This window comes from Oreochromis aureus, linkage group 15 (assembly GCF_013358895.1).
Source record: "Oreochromis aureus strain Israel breed Guangdong linkage group 15, ZZ_aureus, whole genome shotgun sequence".
NCBI lineage: Eukaryota > Metazoa > Chordata > Actinopteri > Cichliformes > Cichlidae > Oreochromis > Oreochromis aureus.
The window spans coordinates 13,216,883-13,235,519 of record NC_052956.1 but is presented as its reverse complement, the minus strand read 5'-3'; the positions used below and the strand labels follow the sequence as shown (position 1 = coordinate 13,235,519).

Below are 18,637 nucleotides of genomic sequence, written 5' to 3'. Positions count from 1 at the left end.
CTGCTGATACTGTACAAGTACATTTCTTACAGTATTTTAATCGACCTATCCCCTGAAAAAAAAACCCAGATGCATGACCAACGCATTATGATGTGTGTGTGTTAACCCATGGGCTTTTCTTCTTCTTCTTTGATCCTGAGAGGTTTTGGTTTAACACACATTTCATCAAATGTTACTGGCAAAATGATCACATGAGAGGAAAGCAGCAACTGTCACCTAAGTTAGTTCAGAATATGCAAATTAAACCCATAGTTATTTGCTCCCACGTTTATCCATGGTAAGTAAAAAGCATGCAATCCTATTGATATTCTTCTGGTTGCGATAAAAATGACCTTGAGATCTGATACTTCTAATTTTGCTTCTATTAAATTATAATGCGTATATCTGCATCATGCCATTTTTGCACACAATAGCAATACAGTGTCCTTTGCATCACTCTATGTGACAAAAATATCCAGCAAAGTTTAAATCTTAAGCACGGTGTTCTCTACAGCTTGCTGATCTGGTTCCCTCATAATTACAGTATTGATTGCGCGGCCACCGGATGATTGGCCGATCCTCCAAATGCAGAGTATATTATTTTCTTTCTCAAATATAGCAGGAGTTGTGAGCTTATGAAGTCCAAGTTTGCACAATAAAACACTAAACAGTACATCTTTGAACTGCATCCCACACGTTAACACACTTTTTTCCCCCCTAAATAAGCTATCGTATTTCAGGCTCCAGAGAAATACATTTCACTCAGTGCATCCTCCCAGCTCTGTTTGCGGTTGAATTGATTTCTCCCTTTATTAACAAAACAAATGGTATTATTTCAGCTCGCAAAAACCTTTTCCATGGTAGAAAATGTCCACTTGCAAACAAGAATAGATTATATAAATTGTATTAGAACATGTTTACATGAATTGCAGGCTCTTGTAATTTTACATTCCAACTTCCAGATGTCTGTGATTTTTTAAGACACCAAACACAACCTCTTCACTTGGCCTGAGACAAGAAAGGCAACAGATCTATAAAGCCGGGCAAAGTAATTGAATTGAACAGACAGCTAATGGAGGGCGCGTGTTTTGTGTTATTGTGGCCGGGGACAAGCGAAGGGGAAGAGGGACAGGAGTAGGGGAACGGAGAGAGAGAGAGAGGGAGAGAGTCTTTTTAGAATTCCGTGTGCAATTCGACATGTCCCCTGTGCTCGATGTGAGGAGGTGACCTTACGTCCTCGTGTTCCACATCCTCTTCCTCCTGCTGATCGGTGTGCAGAACACGGCCTGCAGGAATACGGGCCAGCTGCAGACAAAGGTCATACAGAGGAGCCATCAAACCTGGTACATACAGAATACACATGTAGACACTGGGAGAAACAAACACTGTCCAATCAAATCTGCACCAGCAACCTACATACATCTGTTGTGTTCTACGATCGGCTGCGGGCTACAGCAATTATGTGCATTGTCTGTGTACAAAAACATAACGAAATAATCCGAAAACATGTTTGACTTTGAGATGCAATCGGTGCAGCCAATGCAAATACCCAGTTGCTACCACATGAAAAACTCACCCACACAGATGTAAAGGCATATTTATGCGCCAGACGCTTGGTGCACACAGGCATAAGTGCATGCGACCACATAAAAACATGCGAGCGCGCTCACTGCATTCTGAACAGCTCTGCAAGGCCATTGTGTTGTTTCACTTGCCTGTGATACCAAGGAGACAGAGCTCGTTGACATTCCAATAAATCAGGCATCCTGATGGTGTTGACATGAAGAATTATAGTGTGCCATCACAGCCATGTCCACACAGATGATTTTCACTGAACAGAAAATAGCTGTAAAGGAAGGGCATTGTGACAAAAATGTTGCCATGTTCCCAGTGCTTGTAAAATAAGAACAGTAATTAGCGTCCTCCAAATGGCACTCATATGTACAGACGGAAAGCAAATTGTAGGAAAACCAAAGTCTTTGGCTGTTACAGTGGGATATTTTTTTGGCACAGCTTGGGTCCCCTAAGAGCATATGGTCACTTTAAATCTATACAAATCTGTTCTGACACATATACAATACATGCTATATAAACACATTTATTCCCTTTCTGTGTCTAAGAGGCACAGCTGACAAATGGCATCACATGTTCACAGAGTATAAAACCTTAAGACTCTGCCTACAGGCTTATTAGCATGCAGTATATCGGGGAAAGGCTTCTCAACACCATTACCTGTCAGGCCCCTCAACTCTGCATAAGCAATGTTCCCTCTATCAGCCACTTCAGCACAAACTCAATCAGTTCCTGATGCTTAACACTAACCCAATCACCTTGTGCTAATGCCATGCCACTTTTGCTTAGGATAATAAATGAGAAATGTCCACAAGTGACCCGAAGACACTGACAATCAGCCAAGGCGGGCAGCGTGTTCAGCAGGAGGAGGTTCATGGGGGAAGCAAAACAATCTGGAAAAAAAAATGAAGCGTGGGTTGGTAGAGAATGGTATAGGAGGATGAGAGGGGGATGTGATGTGGGGGATTGCAAGAAAAAGGGAAAAGGAGAAGAACAGAGATTGCTGTTGGGAAACTAGAAGAAAAAAAGGAGAGCACAAGTCCCATGTTGGGGTGTTAAAATAAAATGGTATCCGCAGAGTAACGATAATTGTAGCTGCTGGGGGAAACACTTAAAGGCTCCTGACTAAGTGAATTGAAATGAGCTCCAAAGATCATTACACACAGGGACATTATCACCAGTGACAGCGTTATTCCAGTCTATTGATCCATTCTTACAATAAACTGATACCACTTGAATATGCCAATAAGTCTCGGCAAAATCTCAGCAAAAGCTGAAACGATTTGCTTTCGTCTCCGCAGAAGCGCTGATCCACAAAACAGGTTTTCTACACATTCACACTCTCTTTCTTCCTCCTGATAATGTTTTGAGATTCATGTCTTATCAGCCATTTAATCTGTACCACTGAAAAGACTGTTTTGTCCTTTTGTGCTGACATGTGTGTCTTTCTGCTCTTTCCTTTATAGGTTTAGTCCTTATGAGTGGTACAACCCGCATCCATGCAACCCTGACTCAGATGTAGTGGAAAACAATTTTACGCTGCTCAATAGTTTCTGGTTTGGAGTTGGGGCGCTCATGCAGCAAGGTAGTTGCCTCAGCCTGTGGCTACAGTTGCTTTGTGGAGCTGGAGCTCTCTACACCCCACTGTCCCTAAGGGTTGGGTTTTTTTTTTAAACTAAGCCGGAGGCAATAGAGAGAGACCTCTAAAAGACCACACAGAAATTAGAATAAATGTGCATATATTTTAAAATAAATGTAACAGACTTAGGCTCATGGGAGCATGGGCTAAACCCGAATATGTAAACTAGGAACATGTTTCTAAAAACAACAGTTTTACAGCCTTTAGTCCACTTAAGTTAAATTAATTTTCCAAGTGATTCTTGTATAAAATTCATAAAACGATTCTGTTTGCGAACAGACGTGTTGTTGAGCTACTTTTTGAGTAGCTGAAAAAGAATTATATACAACATTCGCTTAAACTATGCATTCTGTAAATATGCTGTTTGTTACTGTAGCAATGCCACTAATATCCGAGCGACCTCTTCTCTTGCTTCTGGCCTATCAGCACCTAGAGATCAGTGGGGTGTGGAGTCAGGATGTGAGGTTACCTTGGGTACATGACTCTCTGGCCTAACCAGCCTGTTACCTCTCCACACAGTACTGCACCATCGATGTTGATGTGTTTAATTTGATATATGAGATTTATGCAAACACCTTGTTCTCTTTGAATGGCACTTTCTGGTAACTCTTGCATTATTTAAAGCACTCCCCTGTGACTGAGACGAGATAATTTCACTTGTTTGAGATCCAACAATCTGCTTGTTTTGAGAGCTCTCTCGAGTGATTTAATCTTGATGCGAGTGGCACATCTGCCTGCGCTGAGAACTTGATGAGTTCTCGAAACAAGCCTGTTTCTAAAGGCGTTAGTCCTCTCTGGTTTTTGCATGTTAAAAATAAACGTAATGAGAAGATTGGAATGATAATGACTTGTTGAAATGAATGCATCTTGCTGTTTAACTTTCATTCTTGCCGCCTCCTTCACCCCAGGGTCAGAGCTCATGCCCAAGGCCCTGTCGACTCGAATAGTGGGAGGCATCTGGTGGTTCTTCACCCTCATCATCATTTCCTCCTATACAGCCAATTTGGCTGCTTTTCTCACTGTGGAGAGGATGGAATCGCCCATAGATTCAGCCGATGACCTGGCCAAACAAACTAAAATCCCATATGGGGTGGTGGAGGACGGTGCCACAATGACATTCTTCAAGGTAGCTGGATCTACGACGATGTTTGTGCAGTGGCTCTGTGAATAATCTTATTTTCTCACACATCAAATTTATAATCCTTTTAAGATTTCTCTCCTGGTTGATTTTCCAACACCTGTGTTTGCTGTGCAAATAGCAAACACTCCATGTGCAGTTAATTTGTCAGAAAAATGCAGAAGAGCAACTGGTGTTGAAAGTGCAGCCAATTTTTTTTTTTAAAGTAGTCAAAGTAATCCAATGAATATTGCACCTGCAAACATCATGCATGGGTTGCAACTGCAAGGAACAGTAGAGTTTATTATCTGCCTAAGAAGTTAAAGAAGTGCCATATTTATAACTGATTTGCTGGTAAAAATGCAGGAAAATCCCTTTCCTAGCCATGCAGTTTGCTGTTGCAAACATTTGTGAAAGAATGGTCCGTTCTAAAGAGGTCACTGAATTCGACTGTGGTAGTGTAATAGGATGTCACCTTTAGAAGCTTTTGTGAAATTTCTTTTCTCCAAGACATTCAGCATTCAACTGTAAGTGGCATTATTGCAAAGTGGAAGCACTTTGGAACCACAGCAACTCAGCCACAAAGTGTTAGACCACATAAAGTTACAGCTCGCAGAGTGCTAAGAAACAAAGTGCTTAAAAGTCGCCAACACACTGCTGACTCAGTAAGAGCTCCAAACCTCCTGTGGCAATAACATCAGCACAAAAACTGTGTGCCGGGAGCTTCTTGGCATGGGTTTCCAAGGCTCAGCCACTGCAGTAGGTAACATGTATTTGGCCCGGTCCTTGTGCCCATATCGTATATATATTTGTTTTAAATTATAAATGCAATATTCATCAAAAAGACAGTGCATTTCATGTGACTGTTTCACAGTGAAAAACATACAGTAATTCCCTGGTTGAAAGCGCCTGATGCAGCAGCATTAGGAAGCGTCTGGTAACAATAAATTAAACATAAACCAGATTATATGAATTGCCTCCAGTGAATCATTTGTGCAAAGCTAGGCAATTTCAATTTAGCATGAAGAGTCTCCACCATTAAAAAAAAAAAAAAACACTCTGAAAGGTACTTATATAATGTGAGAATGAAAAATACAAGCTATAAAAACAGAGCTTGATTTATAACAAAAGAAAAGTCGTATCTATGGCTCATCTAAATCGCCAGGATTAAAACTGAGTTCTTTTCATCATAGAAATATTAATATCATCATTTCATCATATCGTTTTTCAGACATTAAAATGGACCTATGATGCTTTTCCTGAGTTTCTGTGACAATGGTGGATGATCATTGTAACATGGCCAAAATTGTACACAAACAGCTAAAAAGCTCAAGGTTCATGCTTTGCTACAGACAGGTTTTTCTATCTTGGACATGTGTGATGTCTCAGAGAAGAGATACACTTGATGGTCATTTCAGGCACCCGGCTTCGAGCACAGTAGCCTCATCAATTTGCAGTCTTCTGTTTGTGACGGGAAGCCAAAAAAAACCTTAAACAGAAGGTGGCCGTAAAGGGGGAGGACCGTAAGAACTTAGCAGCTCCTCAAAGCCTCAGAAGAAAATAAATAGGGTTTATTTTTGAACTGTGAGTCATGCAAAGCTATTATAGTCTATGAATAAGAAAAAATGTGCAGCTGGAAATGAACATAATAGGTCCCAAACACGCTGCAAATGATGATATGATATTCTCTCCTAATACTTCTTGGAGTCTCATTCAGATCCTACTCTCTGGTTACTTGCAGAAGACAAAAATCTCTACCTATGACAAGATGTGGGAGTTTATGAACAGCAGGAGGCAATCTGTGATGGTTAAGAACGTGGAGGAAGGCATCCAGCGTGTCCTTACCTCAGATTATGCCTTCCTTATGGAGTCCACCACCATTGAGTTTGTCACCCAGCGCAACTGCAACCTCACGCAGATTGGAGGCCTCATAGATTCCAGAGCCTACGGCGTGGGAACACCTATGGGTAAACGACCTCTGCATGCCTCTGTGCTATAAGCCACTCGGATTAAGTCTGCAGATACTGCAGATACTGTGAGACGCATTAAGGTGTGTTGTGGGAATGATGGAAAGCTTTGAAAAGGGAAAGGTTGATCTTTATCAGTGAGGTCACTGGTATAATGGTTAGACACAGTGAGGTGTAAAAGGTGTAGCTTAATGAAAAGTGAAATGCCTAGAAGGTTGAGTTTATGGATGAGGTTAAAATGACTCACTGCTTCGGCAAGATCTTTCTATTCATGGTGATTTTCTCACAAGATTGTTTCAGAGGCAGGAATCGTGTATCAAACTCTCTTCACAAATACTTTTAATGGTCTGTTTTCATTTTATTTTATGTTCACGTAAGGCAACACTGTGAGTGTCAGTTCAGTGCAATTCCCTTTGACTTACTTGACACCGGCATTAATTTCAGCACTAAAACACAACTAAAAAGCACTTCAGAGAGTATAAAACAAACTCTGGGAGCTTGTTTTCAGAAGCCGCTTTGACCCAGCTCCCATCAAAAATGTTGTATTCTGACATTTTAAACCATCATTATCCAGGAATGAGGCAGATGAGCTAAAAGTATCATAAAAACAAGTACAATCATAAGAGGTTTGGTGCATTAAAAGCACTGTTTGTCAGGGTTAATCAATGCACAGCTCACAGCTCTGGCGTTCCCAAGGACCCTGACTGAAAGCTGTTGATGGTTCCCATTCAAGTGTCACAGAGGTTAGAGTGGTCCTGACGAGGCCACAGAGAACACTGCTACCAGCTGTAATGGTCACATCTATCATGAGTGATATGAAGGCCATCAAAATACGGAGGATTAATTTTGGCCATCCGCATCTGGACCGGGCTGCCGCTGATGAGTATGGGGCGGTTATGAATCTGCAGGGATGCCGTGATTGCCGTGGCTATAACAAAGCTGAGGGGCTGCTGTGAAATATAGGCCCACTGTGGCTCCCTAAGTGCTGAAGTACTTAGACTGATGTCCTTGAAATGGACACATAGAGACTGGAGCATGGATCACTTCTTTTTTATTTTTTATTCATGCAGTAGTATACTTTATAATTTATATATCAGATAGATATATATATATCTATATATAAAATAGGAACACAACACGTTAATTCAGCAATAAATGGTTCTTCATTTATATAGAGATAAATATTCACTCTGAAGAATATTACTTCCCACTTTCTTTTTTCTGTCTAATCCTTATATTATTTGCTCAGTATTAAAGAAATAAAGCCGATTATGGCCTGCAAAAAGATCTTGAGATCAGAATCTTGATTACTTTATTAGTTCAGCAGTAATTTTGGCAGAATATAAAAATTTGTATTGTTTTTTTATTATTATTTTTGATGGTCTCCTTGTGTCTTTTTTCAAAACCATGTGAGCACTTCAGCTATCACGTTAGCCACCGGCTCATACCTTTTGGCCTCCTGAACAATGTTTAGCAGCTTATTCCCTATGGGGCTTTTACAGCAATAAAGCAGAGCAAGACATAATAACATTTTAACCTTTTAGTGCTTGATGGTTTCCCAAATCGCAAATGCTTCATCCACTGCTATCGACTTAAACTGTGATCGCATTAATACTTGAGGCCAGACAGTGTAGGAGTGATGGATGATCTCTGGTGTTGAACATCTGTCAGGTAGTTGTGTATGCACAGTGTGTCAAGCACGGCGCTTTTCCCATTCGCCCAGGCCCCGCTCTCCATATCCTCCTCTCTAAGGACCCATCCTATTAGCATTTATCCAAGGCCTGTTTTGTTAAGCCATCATTAATCATTTGAAATATGAGAGGAGCCAGAATCAGGGGACCCAGATACTAGAGAGATCTCTGATTTTTCAAATGAAGCAGGCATATGTTTCCCACATAAATAGTCAATTGCATCTAAGGGGCTGTGCTTTATGCGCTTTGCATATCGACTGTATGAAATGCACGAAATATAGCGTGTGTTGCAAGTCTGCTCTGGTTTATCATGTCAGCGTACTCATAAGCTCAGCACGAGGAGAAAAACACAAGGTTACAAAATAAGAGAAGAAGAAAAACAGATGCTGCTCCAAAGTCAGTGGCATTGTGTAATTTTCAGTTTTCTAGTAATGTCTCTTTTGTTAGTCTAAACACAGAGATTTGGAGATGAAAGGATGATGGATGGCATTAGATTAATGATAGATGAGACAGAGGAAGACTCAACTAACGGGGCTGACAGGCAAAACTGTATGAGATCAACAAACAGCATGATGGTACTTGTTACCTGGAGCCTGACTCAGTTCATTTCCTTTGGAGTTCTGGCACGAAATGTTCTCTTCCCTTTTAAAACCATTTCTATTATCCTTGAATTATTGTTATTTTTATTTTTTTTAACATTTCTTTTGTTTCTTTTAAGTCACTCTGAATTCGCACACGAGCCAAATGCCTGAAATGAATATGTGCACCCAGGCTTCATTATGCATGAGTCCCATAATCGCATAAATACACTAACAAGCTCTTAAAGCAGTGAAAACATGAAACATGAACGCTCACAGTAAGAATTAATCTTTCTTGGCCCGGTTGAAGCAAAGTGTGTGTGCGCTGCTCCTGGATCAACCCAGCCGTGTGTTGTGTCGCACACGCTGTGGATGGGAGAGGAACATGACCCCACTCGGCTACTCTGCAACGATTATTCCCGCTTTGATCAGGCCAGCGCCCGCTGCGCGTTAATGCCTCGTCGCTAATTCTGGCGCCTTCCCACTTTCTGTGGATTTGAGTTTGCTCAACATGCATCAAAAAACAGCAGTGCAGAAACCCTATCATCAATGCACACGTATAATCCCAAACATATATGCATCCATATAATGTACCCCTCACTGGGCTCCTCTGTTTATAGGGACTATTTCTGTCATATGAAAGCGTGTGCAAACAGCAGCTAAATTGTGAGAATCGACAGCAGCTCTGCTCCCCCAAGCCAAGTTATTGTTGCCAACTCCCTGTGCATTATAATAAACACACTGCAGAGAGGAGTGAGAATTTTGGAATAGCTCTGTGAATATGGGGGATTAGTGGGATTTGAAGAAGGACTTACAAAAAAACTCTCTCTAAGCGGCTAACAATAACATGACAGGTTATATGATCACATGCAAGCCCGAATGTGTTTCTTACACCCACTAACACAACAATGACGATACTAGGCACATGAGTATTATCTGTGTTTCCCAGTTTCACGATGCGCTTTTTGTATTCGCAGGATCTCCATACAGAGACAAGATCACGATAGCTATTCTGCAGCTGCAAGAGGAAGGCAAGCTGCACATGATGAAGGAGAAGTGGTGGAGAGGCAACGGGTGTCCCGAGGAGGAGAGCAAAGAGGCCAGCGCTCTGGGAGTACAGAACATCGGTGGGATCTTCATCGTGCTGGCTGCGGGACTTGTGCTGTCAGTGTTTGTGGCTGTGGGGGAGGTCCTTTACAAGTCTAAGCAGAACGCCCAGCTGGAAAAGGTACAGGCACTATTAGAGAAGAGATTTTAGGCTTCTGCTGTAGCGTGTTTGTGTCAAGGTATGGCTGTGTGGCAGGCAGGATGGGGATCTAAATGAAGGACTCAGGGAGTCATAAGTGATCTCAAAACACAGTCTTAATGGTGGTAATTCACAAAGAAAGAGAAGAAGATCCAAATCTCATGGAACACAGAGGCAAGGAAACGCACAAGCATGAGGGGTGACGCAAAAACGAACAGAGGGAGGCTCAGACAATATCAACATACACCAGAAGAATAGAAATGGGGAACGGGTGGAAACAGAGCTCAGGACAACTAACATGACTAACACTTAAAAGGAAGTAAAACTGAAAAATAGAGCACATGAGACAATCCATCCAAGAACTCACAGAATTAAATATGACCCAAACAATAACCATGAACAGAAGTAGATAGGAAACTAAAACCTGAGAATCTAAATATAAAGAAAAAATGAAGAAAAATACAAAACCAAAACTCAAAAGGGGTCCACCTCTCTTACTCTGCCATTTTAGGAATCAAACTGTAAAAACAAGACACTAAACCCAAGAGACATGAAATGAAAGTGAAATGAAAATTTGTCTTATAGCTCTTAAGTGCATTTTTACAGACCAAGCTTGTTTTTATTTTAACAACTGGCTACTTAAATTGCTCTCACTCTTCATAATGGGTATAGACCTGTGGTGTGGAGACAGAAATCCCCCAGTGCGCTAACCTGTGTGAGTTTTTAGCGGTCAATATTTGCTAAACCAAGCAGGCATTTTCTGAAACTAACTTCTCTCTATGCATGGATAATTTTCTTGCTGATTTTAAATGGGGAAAAATGTTTTACTTGTTTGTTTGGTTTTTTTGTTTGTTTTTTAGTCATATATTATATTGAATCATCCTTTCAATAAATTAACAATTACAGCAACTCCTTCATCACAAACACCGGCATAACAGTATTATACAAATAGTCGCACAAGAAGACATCTATTTTAATTCACCATGTATACATAGAGTGCACTGTATCCACAGCTTCTTTATCCCCCCGGTTACGTTTCTGAATATTTTTCAGGCTGTTCTGTTTGTGCTCTATTTTCGTACTGAGCGCACATGATTCATCACACAGTGTGGAGTATGTATTTTAGTGCACTTTAACTCGTGCAGTGATGTTTCCCGATAATTGTGAGAGTCCTTTTGATAGTGTCTGTTAATTATTTACCTCTACAGAATTAGCACAGCGCAGCAGCGTGTTACTTTATTGCAACAGTAATTAGTTTCTTGCTTTTTTTAAGGGCTGCAAAAGTTTCACAGCACATCTTAGCTATCATTAATCAAGAGCTGCAAGACTGGGTCACAATATTCAGATAATTTGCAAATGCCAGAGTCTCTAGGCTGACAAGGTGCTAGTAATTTGCATGCTGACAGCAAGCCTCTCCTTTTTTACTCCCTGCCAGAGTCCTCCACCCTAACATCACCAGCTTTTTCTCTCTTTTTTTTAAACCCTCCTTCTCATTGTTTTTCAAAATTTATTTTCTGTTATCCTTCTTGCCTGTCTGCTTTTGTAATCAGTCTTCCTTCAGACTCTAGAAAATATTTCATTCATATGGCAGACAAATATATGTAAAAAAAATGTTGCAAAAAAACACACCCTAAGCCACCTACAGATATCCATCTCGCACACCTACGCACATACACAAACAGAAAAATAATAGCTTCATACTTTAATGCTCCCCCTCCTCTTTTTATCTTCTCCCCTCCTACACTCTTTGAATTTGAATTACATTTTGCATAATCAGAAAAGGAATGTATGGGAATTTGACTTGGCAAAGTTGGTGCCCGGGCATATTGACATTTTATAGGATTTTACACCACATACATAATGCAGGGACAACAGAAGCTCACATTACACAAGTTGCATAAGACTGTGATGTTTTAAAGTGGGTAGCAGTATATTTGGATTTAATCTGCCGAAGTGGATGCTTTGTCCTTTATGCTGTCTCTTTAGGTTTTTCACTTTCATGCCAAATTACAAGTGTTTAATGTTTCTCCCAGAATCCCGTTCTTGGCAGGGTGCAAATGGCTGTGAAACGCTATTTAGACGTTTGTGTGACAGTGACGATTTAAAGGGGAAATCTAGGACATATCAGACCCTTTAAATGAAGGCTTGTTTTCCCAAAATATTCTGTCGAAAGCAAATAAATAGATGCTTCATGTTCTGTAGCTGTTGCACACTTACACGATATAAACTGACTCAATGGTTTATTTTATCGCATGTACACATAAAATAAAACTGAACATGTTGACCTTTGTTTTCCCAGAATAGTACCACGAGATCCTTTTTTGTTATTTATTTATATCCTTACAAATTATGTTACAGTACTGTGCAAAAGTCATGAGTCACCCCTTATTTTTTTATATTTTGCTTCTAAGAAGCCAGACTTTCATGTGGTTTCCAAGTAATCTTGAACAATAGCACTCTGGGCTTTCTGAAGGTCTTTCAAAGTTTTTCTTTCAACAGTGGTTGCTTTTTCACTTAACACTGACTTATGAATCATTCAAGCAGAAAAGAGGCACCTAACCAGTGTTGTGTCTACATATAACAGATAACTTAGCAAAGAACCAAATTTAAATTGCATCTTTAGGCACTTTGGCATCTCTATAGTTGAATTTATGAAAAATACAAAACGTAACACAGTCTGACAGGCATAAAATAGTATTTTTGCACCAACAAGATTTTTCCCAAAGAACTATTAGCTGAAAACTTGGCATATCAAAGGAAGGTCCAAAGGAAACAGGACAAAATCCAGACCAGGACCTAAGAGATGTATGTGGCACTTCAGTTGTTCCATCTAATGTTCACTGAACCCTCATCAGAAATGGTCGCAGTAAATGGGCAGGTGTCAAGAAGCCGTTCTTAAAGACAAGGAGAAAAGGTTGAGGTTTGCCGAATTACACAGGAATGCGACTGAAAATCAGTGGCAACAGGTCTTACAGGGTGATGAATACAAATTTGACATTTTTAGTTCAGACTGTCATCAGTAGGTACAGAGAGAACAGTAACTGTCTACAGCCGTCTGTAAAACACGGTGAAAAAGAATGTCCTTCAACAGGCTATACATGAAGACTGCATAAAGAAATTACAAAACAGCTTGCCTAAGAGAGTTCAGGCTGTGTGAAGAATAACAGTGATCATACCAAATATTGACTTTCAACCTTGTTAGAATTGTACAAACACCGTTTTTGCCTTGCGTATTATATTTCCATGTGTGTTTGCACATGTTTCAATAAATCACCGCACCTATTTCCCATTTTCATAGCGAACTTTGAAGAAATGAGGTGCAGCTTGAGACTTTTACGCCGTACTGTACATACATATGTTTGTCATAAAAGCAACATAAAGCCAATAAATACAAAAGAAGGAGGAGAAACAGTTCAGTTTGGCTCATTTTTTCAAGCTTAAAATAATGCAGAGAAGCCCAGCAATTCCCCTTTGAATGTATGTGGTGACAGTGGGAAGGAAAAAAAGAGAAAAGATGAACACTGAGAAACAACCAATAATAACAATTGCTGCTTGGTGGGTTTAGTAACCCCAGATCCAAAATCTGAATGCCAGAGACAGATGGCGAAGGATACAGAGACAGAGAGGAGAGCGGGGAAACTACCAGGGCAAAAAGACACACAGTTGATCACACGCAGTTGTCGTCTATATGCATGGGGAGTTAAAGTGAAAGGAGGAGTTCAGTAGATGATGGAAGAGCAGCCTGGGGTCTGTAGCAGCATAACTAAGCCAGGGTCACCTGACCCAACCCCAACTATAAGCTTTATCAAGGAGGACCTGTTTTTTTTAATCGTGTAAAAAGGCTGTGTGACTTTGAACTCAAACTGAAAGCCGGTTTTACATCTGAAGGTCAGACCTCCTGCTGTACTTTTGGAACCACAAGTAAGAAAAAGGCAGAAAAGGAAACATATTGTACAGCATATAAAAAATCATTTTCATGTTACACAACATATTAAGGCGAGAGGATACGCATGGTAAAGCAGTGAAATTGAATTTATGTAGAAATCGACTGATTCTGGTAGAATTAAAGTCACTAAATTTAGAATATCCCAGTGATGGTGCCACCTGGTGGTGAAAAAAGGACACTGTGGCAATTACCCAAGAATACTGAAATGATATGGACAGGTCCATTACAAAAACATGAGTGGAAAATAAAAAACAACAACAATATCTTGGAGATACTCAGAAAGGACCTCATGCCACCATTAAGAAGACACTGGTTAAAAGAGAATATGCAGCACAAAGACCATCACCAGCCCTCCCTCATTAAACAACCCTGTAGGTCATTTGTGCAAGCTGTTAAAATGACCTGCAGCTGCACTTTAAAGTCCATGTAAATAAATGCATGTAAAATGTGCGCTGGTGTCATCAGCGTTTTGCCACGCCAGGCTTACGCTCAAGTCTCCTGGCTAAAAGCCAGCGGTTTCATTGTGCCAAAACCACTCTGCCCGCCTCCTAATGCAAATACTTTTCACTCTCTTTTAGACAGTAAGAACAAATGGTCCACTATGACTGTATATCTCAAGAATGTGTTGAACTTTTTTTTCCCCTTCTTCTTTTCTATTTCCTTCTTGCAGCGATCGTTCTGCAGTGCCATGATGGACGAGCTGCGCGTGTCTCTAAAGTGCCAACGCCGTCTCAAACAAAAGCCTCAGCCACCTGTCATCGTTAAGACAGAGGAGGTTATTAACATGCACACGTTTAACGACAGGAGACTCCCAGGAAAGGAAACCATGGCATGAACACTGAATACACCTGGACTACACCCCTCAGTAAAAACCACGAGTGGGGAGACAGGGTTGAATTAATGCTGGCTTAGTTACAGACTGAGTTTAGCAGGGGGGGAAAAAACAAAAATAAAATTAAAAAAAAATACAAAGAAACAAACAGGATTCCTTTCGAACCCACTTGCTTATGTAGACAGATGTTTCCTGTGGAAATATAGATACCTGAGCAGTGTCACCTGACTGTGACATTCACTTTTTGAAGGGAGCTGTAATCGAAGGACTTACGGGTTTGGTTGGTAATATATGTAAAATGACAGAAGAGCCGAGCAGTTTTGTGACACAACATTTGACTAGTCCACAGTAGAAGTGGACTTAAACATACGCATACACACGAAAAAAAACTAATGAAAAAAAATGTATGCACACACACACACACACTGACACACACACTCTCTCATCTGACACACTTGACAACTGTGCAGAAGGGAAAACTATTGTGACACTTACACCAGATGTAGTTTTTCTGTTGATGTCAATACCCTTTCGTCTTACCTCCATGTGTGTGTGACCCAATCGGTCCCCTCTCCTCGGTGGCTTGAGTTTCTCTCAGATAATTTGAACAAACACTAATCTTACACCAACAAAGGGAACAGTAGTCAGTGCCAAATGGTTTGTTATGAACTGATGTATAAAAGTGATATTTAGTTTTGAGAACCATCTATGCCGACTTTGTCAAATATCCATCATTTTCTTCTATAATGCCTTTCTCGTGCCAAAGTTCTGCCATTGTAAAGAACTTTCTGCCATGCCTATTATTATGTTCAAAGCCTCTACAAGAAATGTATACTGTCAGAGTCCTTATCCATGTCGGTCCTTGCGCACAGTCTGCAGTTTTCACTCTGTATCAGTTGTTGTTTAAAATGCAGGATTTCTACAAAAATGTTTGTTTTTGTACAAGAACAAAAAGTTTTGTAGTACTTTGTATCATGGTAGCCCCTTCTGTGGACAAAATATGTAGCAGATACCAACTCAGCCCTCAAACTCTGACAACTGGCGGCTATGGGGCTTCAAACTCTGCTGTGTAGGGTTCATCATTCTCATCTTTCAGAGATTCAGTCTTTTGTCTTGCCAGTCTCACGGGGCCAGCTGTATATACTATCTGGAGACGATGTAGTGGATTTTGGCAGGTAAGAAACAATAAAACCAGAAAATGCAACCGTTCTGCTGTCAGTGAGAGTTGGGTAGTCACCATGATGAGTCACCATGAAAGACGTAGTAAAACATGCAAATGCTCTATGTCTAGAAGGTGTTCATAACTGTGGTTATGTAGCACCAATATACAGCAAAATTGTTATTTTTATTATGAGTTGTTTTATTTTTGTTTGTTTTGGGGTTGTTGTTTTTTTACCAGAATCAAGTCCTAAAAGTATTATTTCAAAACTAGGGGAAATATTTACAGCCAAAAGTAACACAGATATTGATCTTGAAGAGCCAAAGGAAAAAATACCCTGCAGTAATTTCTTTAACATAAACAAACAAGCTTGATATTGATCTCTTGGATGTGTACACTAACTGAGGCATTTTACAGTTGAAAATTCCACTTTTCTTTGCTGTCTGGTACACACGCAATATAATGTGGAATGACTGCTTCTAAATTACCTCACACTGACTATAGCTTTTTTCCCCTCCCTGCATATCCTTGCAGCTTATCAGTATGGATCCCTACTGGTAAATCTGCTACAAGCCTGATTGGGTTGGCCTGATTGATTGATTGATTGATTGCTCTATAAATAATCTGACACTGCGTGAATGACATCATGCTCAGTCTCAGTATGGCCATGTTTCCGATTCGTTCCAAGGGTTTGTTAATATTTCGTGTTGGTATCAGTAAGTTTGATTTATTAATGCACATTCCTGCACCAGAAGGTGAAAAAAATATTGAAATGAGTCAATTTGCATTTTGAAACTGGTTGAAATAATCTCACGGCACTGTTGGATATTTTTCAGTGCTTTCAGAAAATATTACTTTTAGGACTCACTAACAGACAAAAATGACCTCAGTCAAAGGGGAACCTCACTGATGGGCAGCTTTTGAATGTATAAAACTGTGCATTTGCAGTAATTCTGATGTTGGCGTAATTAGGAGCTTTGAGACACTCGTGTGCTACATAGTAAATCTCTCACCTCTGCTCAAATGCCAGGTGTTGCTTCACTCACGGTGCCTAAAAGGGACTTGATCAACCTTGGGGCACAATTTTCGAGGATAACTCGTGGGCCGAGCGAATCATTTATCCACTAATTGTCTCCAGATGCGTGTTCTCTTCGCCAAGCGACACATCACATTTGGCCCCACAACACTTCTGTGTCTGTTAACTCTGTTCTGTGTTGTGAAATGACAAGCATATCTGATAGGTTACTCCACCAGTGCCCCTGTCTTCCTACACTATTCGGTTAATCATCTGATCTGATATTCCAGGGATGATTTCAAAGACAAAAAAATTTTAAAAAATCAAATACGCCCACACACCTGTGTTGTACACGAGTGGCTCCCCTATATTTAATGACTTCTTTAAAACAACCACATCTACGCTTTTATGAAAAATGACAGGGAAGACATGCTCCTTTAACTTGTCAGCTATCTACCAGTGTGGCTTGTCATTTTTTTTTCTTTTTTTTTCTACACACGGCTAAATCTAGCAGTGTGAGCTCAAGTGGTTGAACAGTTTGGGAACATTACTGTGGGAAACTGATGTGTGCTCGTGGAATTTGACATCCATGCAAGGTTTTACAAATAATGTCATTAAAAATGGTCATAATTGTAGATTTGCCTCTTAGCTTTACTCCAGACTTTGGGGTTCTTTTCCACACAAATGAGGAAGCAACAGGATATGCTAATTGAACCAGATGCCATCTAGCACAGTGTGTATCTAGCCATGTCTTGTATTGTTATAAAACATCTGAATCTAAAATGCGAAAAGGGTTGATTTATGTAATCAAATCAAATCAAAGCGAGGGCTGTAGGAAGGTTTAACCAATTATTTTTCCAGCTTGCTCACCAGCTATTACTGCATCCGCCTGTCTGTTTACGATTTTCTCTGACTACTAGTTTCTAAAATATCTCCAGCTTATGAGGAGGCTGCGCAGTCTAACAAAATAGCCCAGGAATGTTCCACTGCACACACTCTGGTTTTTCATTGTTTATTGTTATTTCCTTCCCACAGGCAGCAGTGGACAGTGAGGCCGCTCTGGATTTCAGACAAGGGTTTTTTTGGGGGGGGGCGGGGGGGTAATGATGAAAACTGTTTCTGCAGCCTGAGCTCTACCATAACAACATAAATGGCCACCCTGTCTGCCCTCCAGATTGACAGGGAAGGTCAGAGCATGCATCAATGCGTTCAGCACGAACCATTTAGTCTGTCACACTTATTCCATCATATTAAGTCCTCTTCCTCCTTTTCCTAAGTGCTCATTGGAAAGGTATCCTTGAATAACATCTTGTTCATTAGCCAATTAATGGCCAAGATTGCATTGTGAACAGAAAATTGCTTTCTGAATGTGACTTTGGTTTGTCGTGCAGATATTATGAGCTAATAGAGCCTGCCAAGGAAGGTTTTTTAAGGTAGGGAATATTCTTCACCTCATTTCCAAGTGATTTTTAACAATTCAGGATCCCAGATTAGGAATCATTAAAAATCTACATTGATTTTTTTTTTTTAAACTAGCAGCACATGTACCTGTAAAGTTATTACATATGGTGGGCGTGGGGCAACAAGAAGTTCGGTATATGCCCTCTGTCAGAGAGATAATTAAATAGATTGTTTACACTGAGCATGGGTGCATTAGGCAACTGTGTGCAATGGTATGAGCCAAAAATAGCATTGCATCATGTTAAAATGAGATTTTTATAAAGAAGTTTTCACTAGGGTAATGCAGTAGTAATGCATTCACAGTTTTATTAGCTAATTAGAGAGCGGCTGCAGGGGTGGTAGTGTTGTCAGTCAGCCCAGTCGGTCCAGATTTAAATATCTCATCAACTGTTACGTGGTTCGTCTGTAAATATGGACTTCTCATCATGGTTCCTT

The 18,637-nt window shown here is 40.3% G+C and overlaps 1 protein-coding gene across 2 annotated transcripts in view; it reads left to right on the top strand.

Moving 5' to 3' along the window:
- Positions 1 to 17,312, top strand: part of LOC116324147 (glutamate receptor ionotropic, kainate 2) — a 64,624-nt gene extending 47,312 nt beyond the window's left edge. For both annotated transcript variants that reach the window (XM_031744709.2, XM_039598560.1), the window contains exons 12-16: positions 3,018 to 3,136; positions 4,099 to 4,316; positions 6,049 to 6,274; positions 9,521 to 9,771; positions 14,406 to 17,312. In XM_031744709.2, the coding sequence (XP_031600569.2) occupies positions 3,018 to 3,136; positions 4,099 to 4,316; positions 6,049 to 6,274; positions 9,521 to 9,771; positions 14,406 to 14,570 (979 nt within the window). In that variant the 3' untranslated portion in view covers positions 14,571 to 17,312. The remainder of the gene's footprint in view (positions 1 to 3,017; positions 3,137 to 4,098; positions 4,317 to 6,048; positions 6,275 to 9,520; positions 9,772 to 14,405) is intronic.
- Positions 17,313 to 18,637: the final 1,325 nt, after the last annotated feature.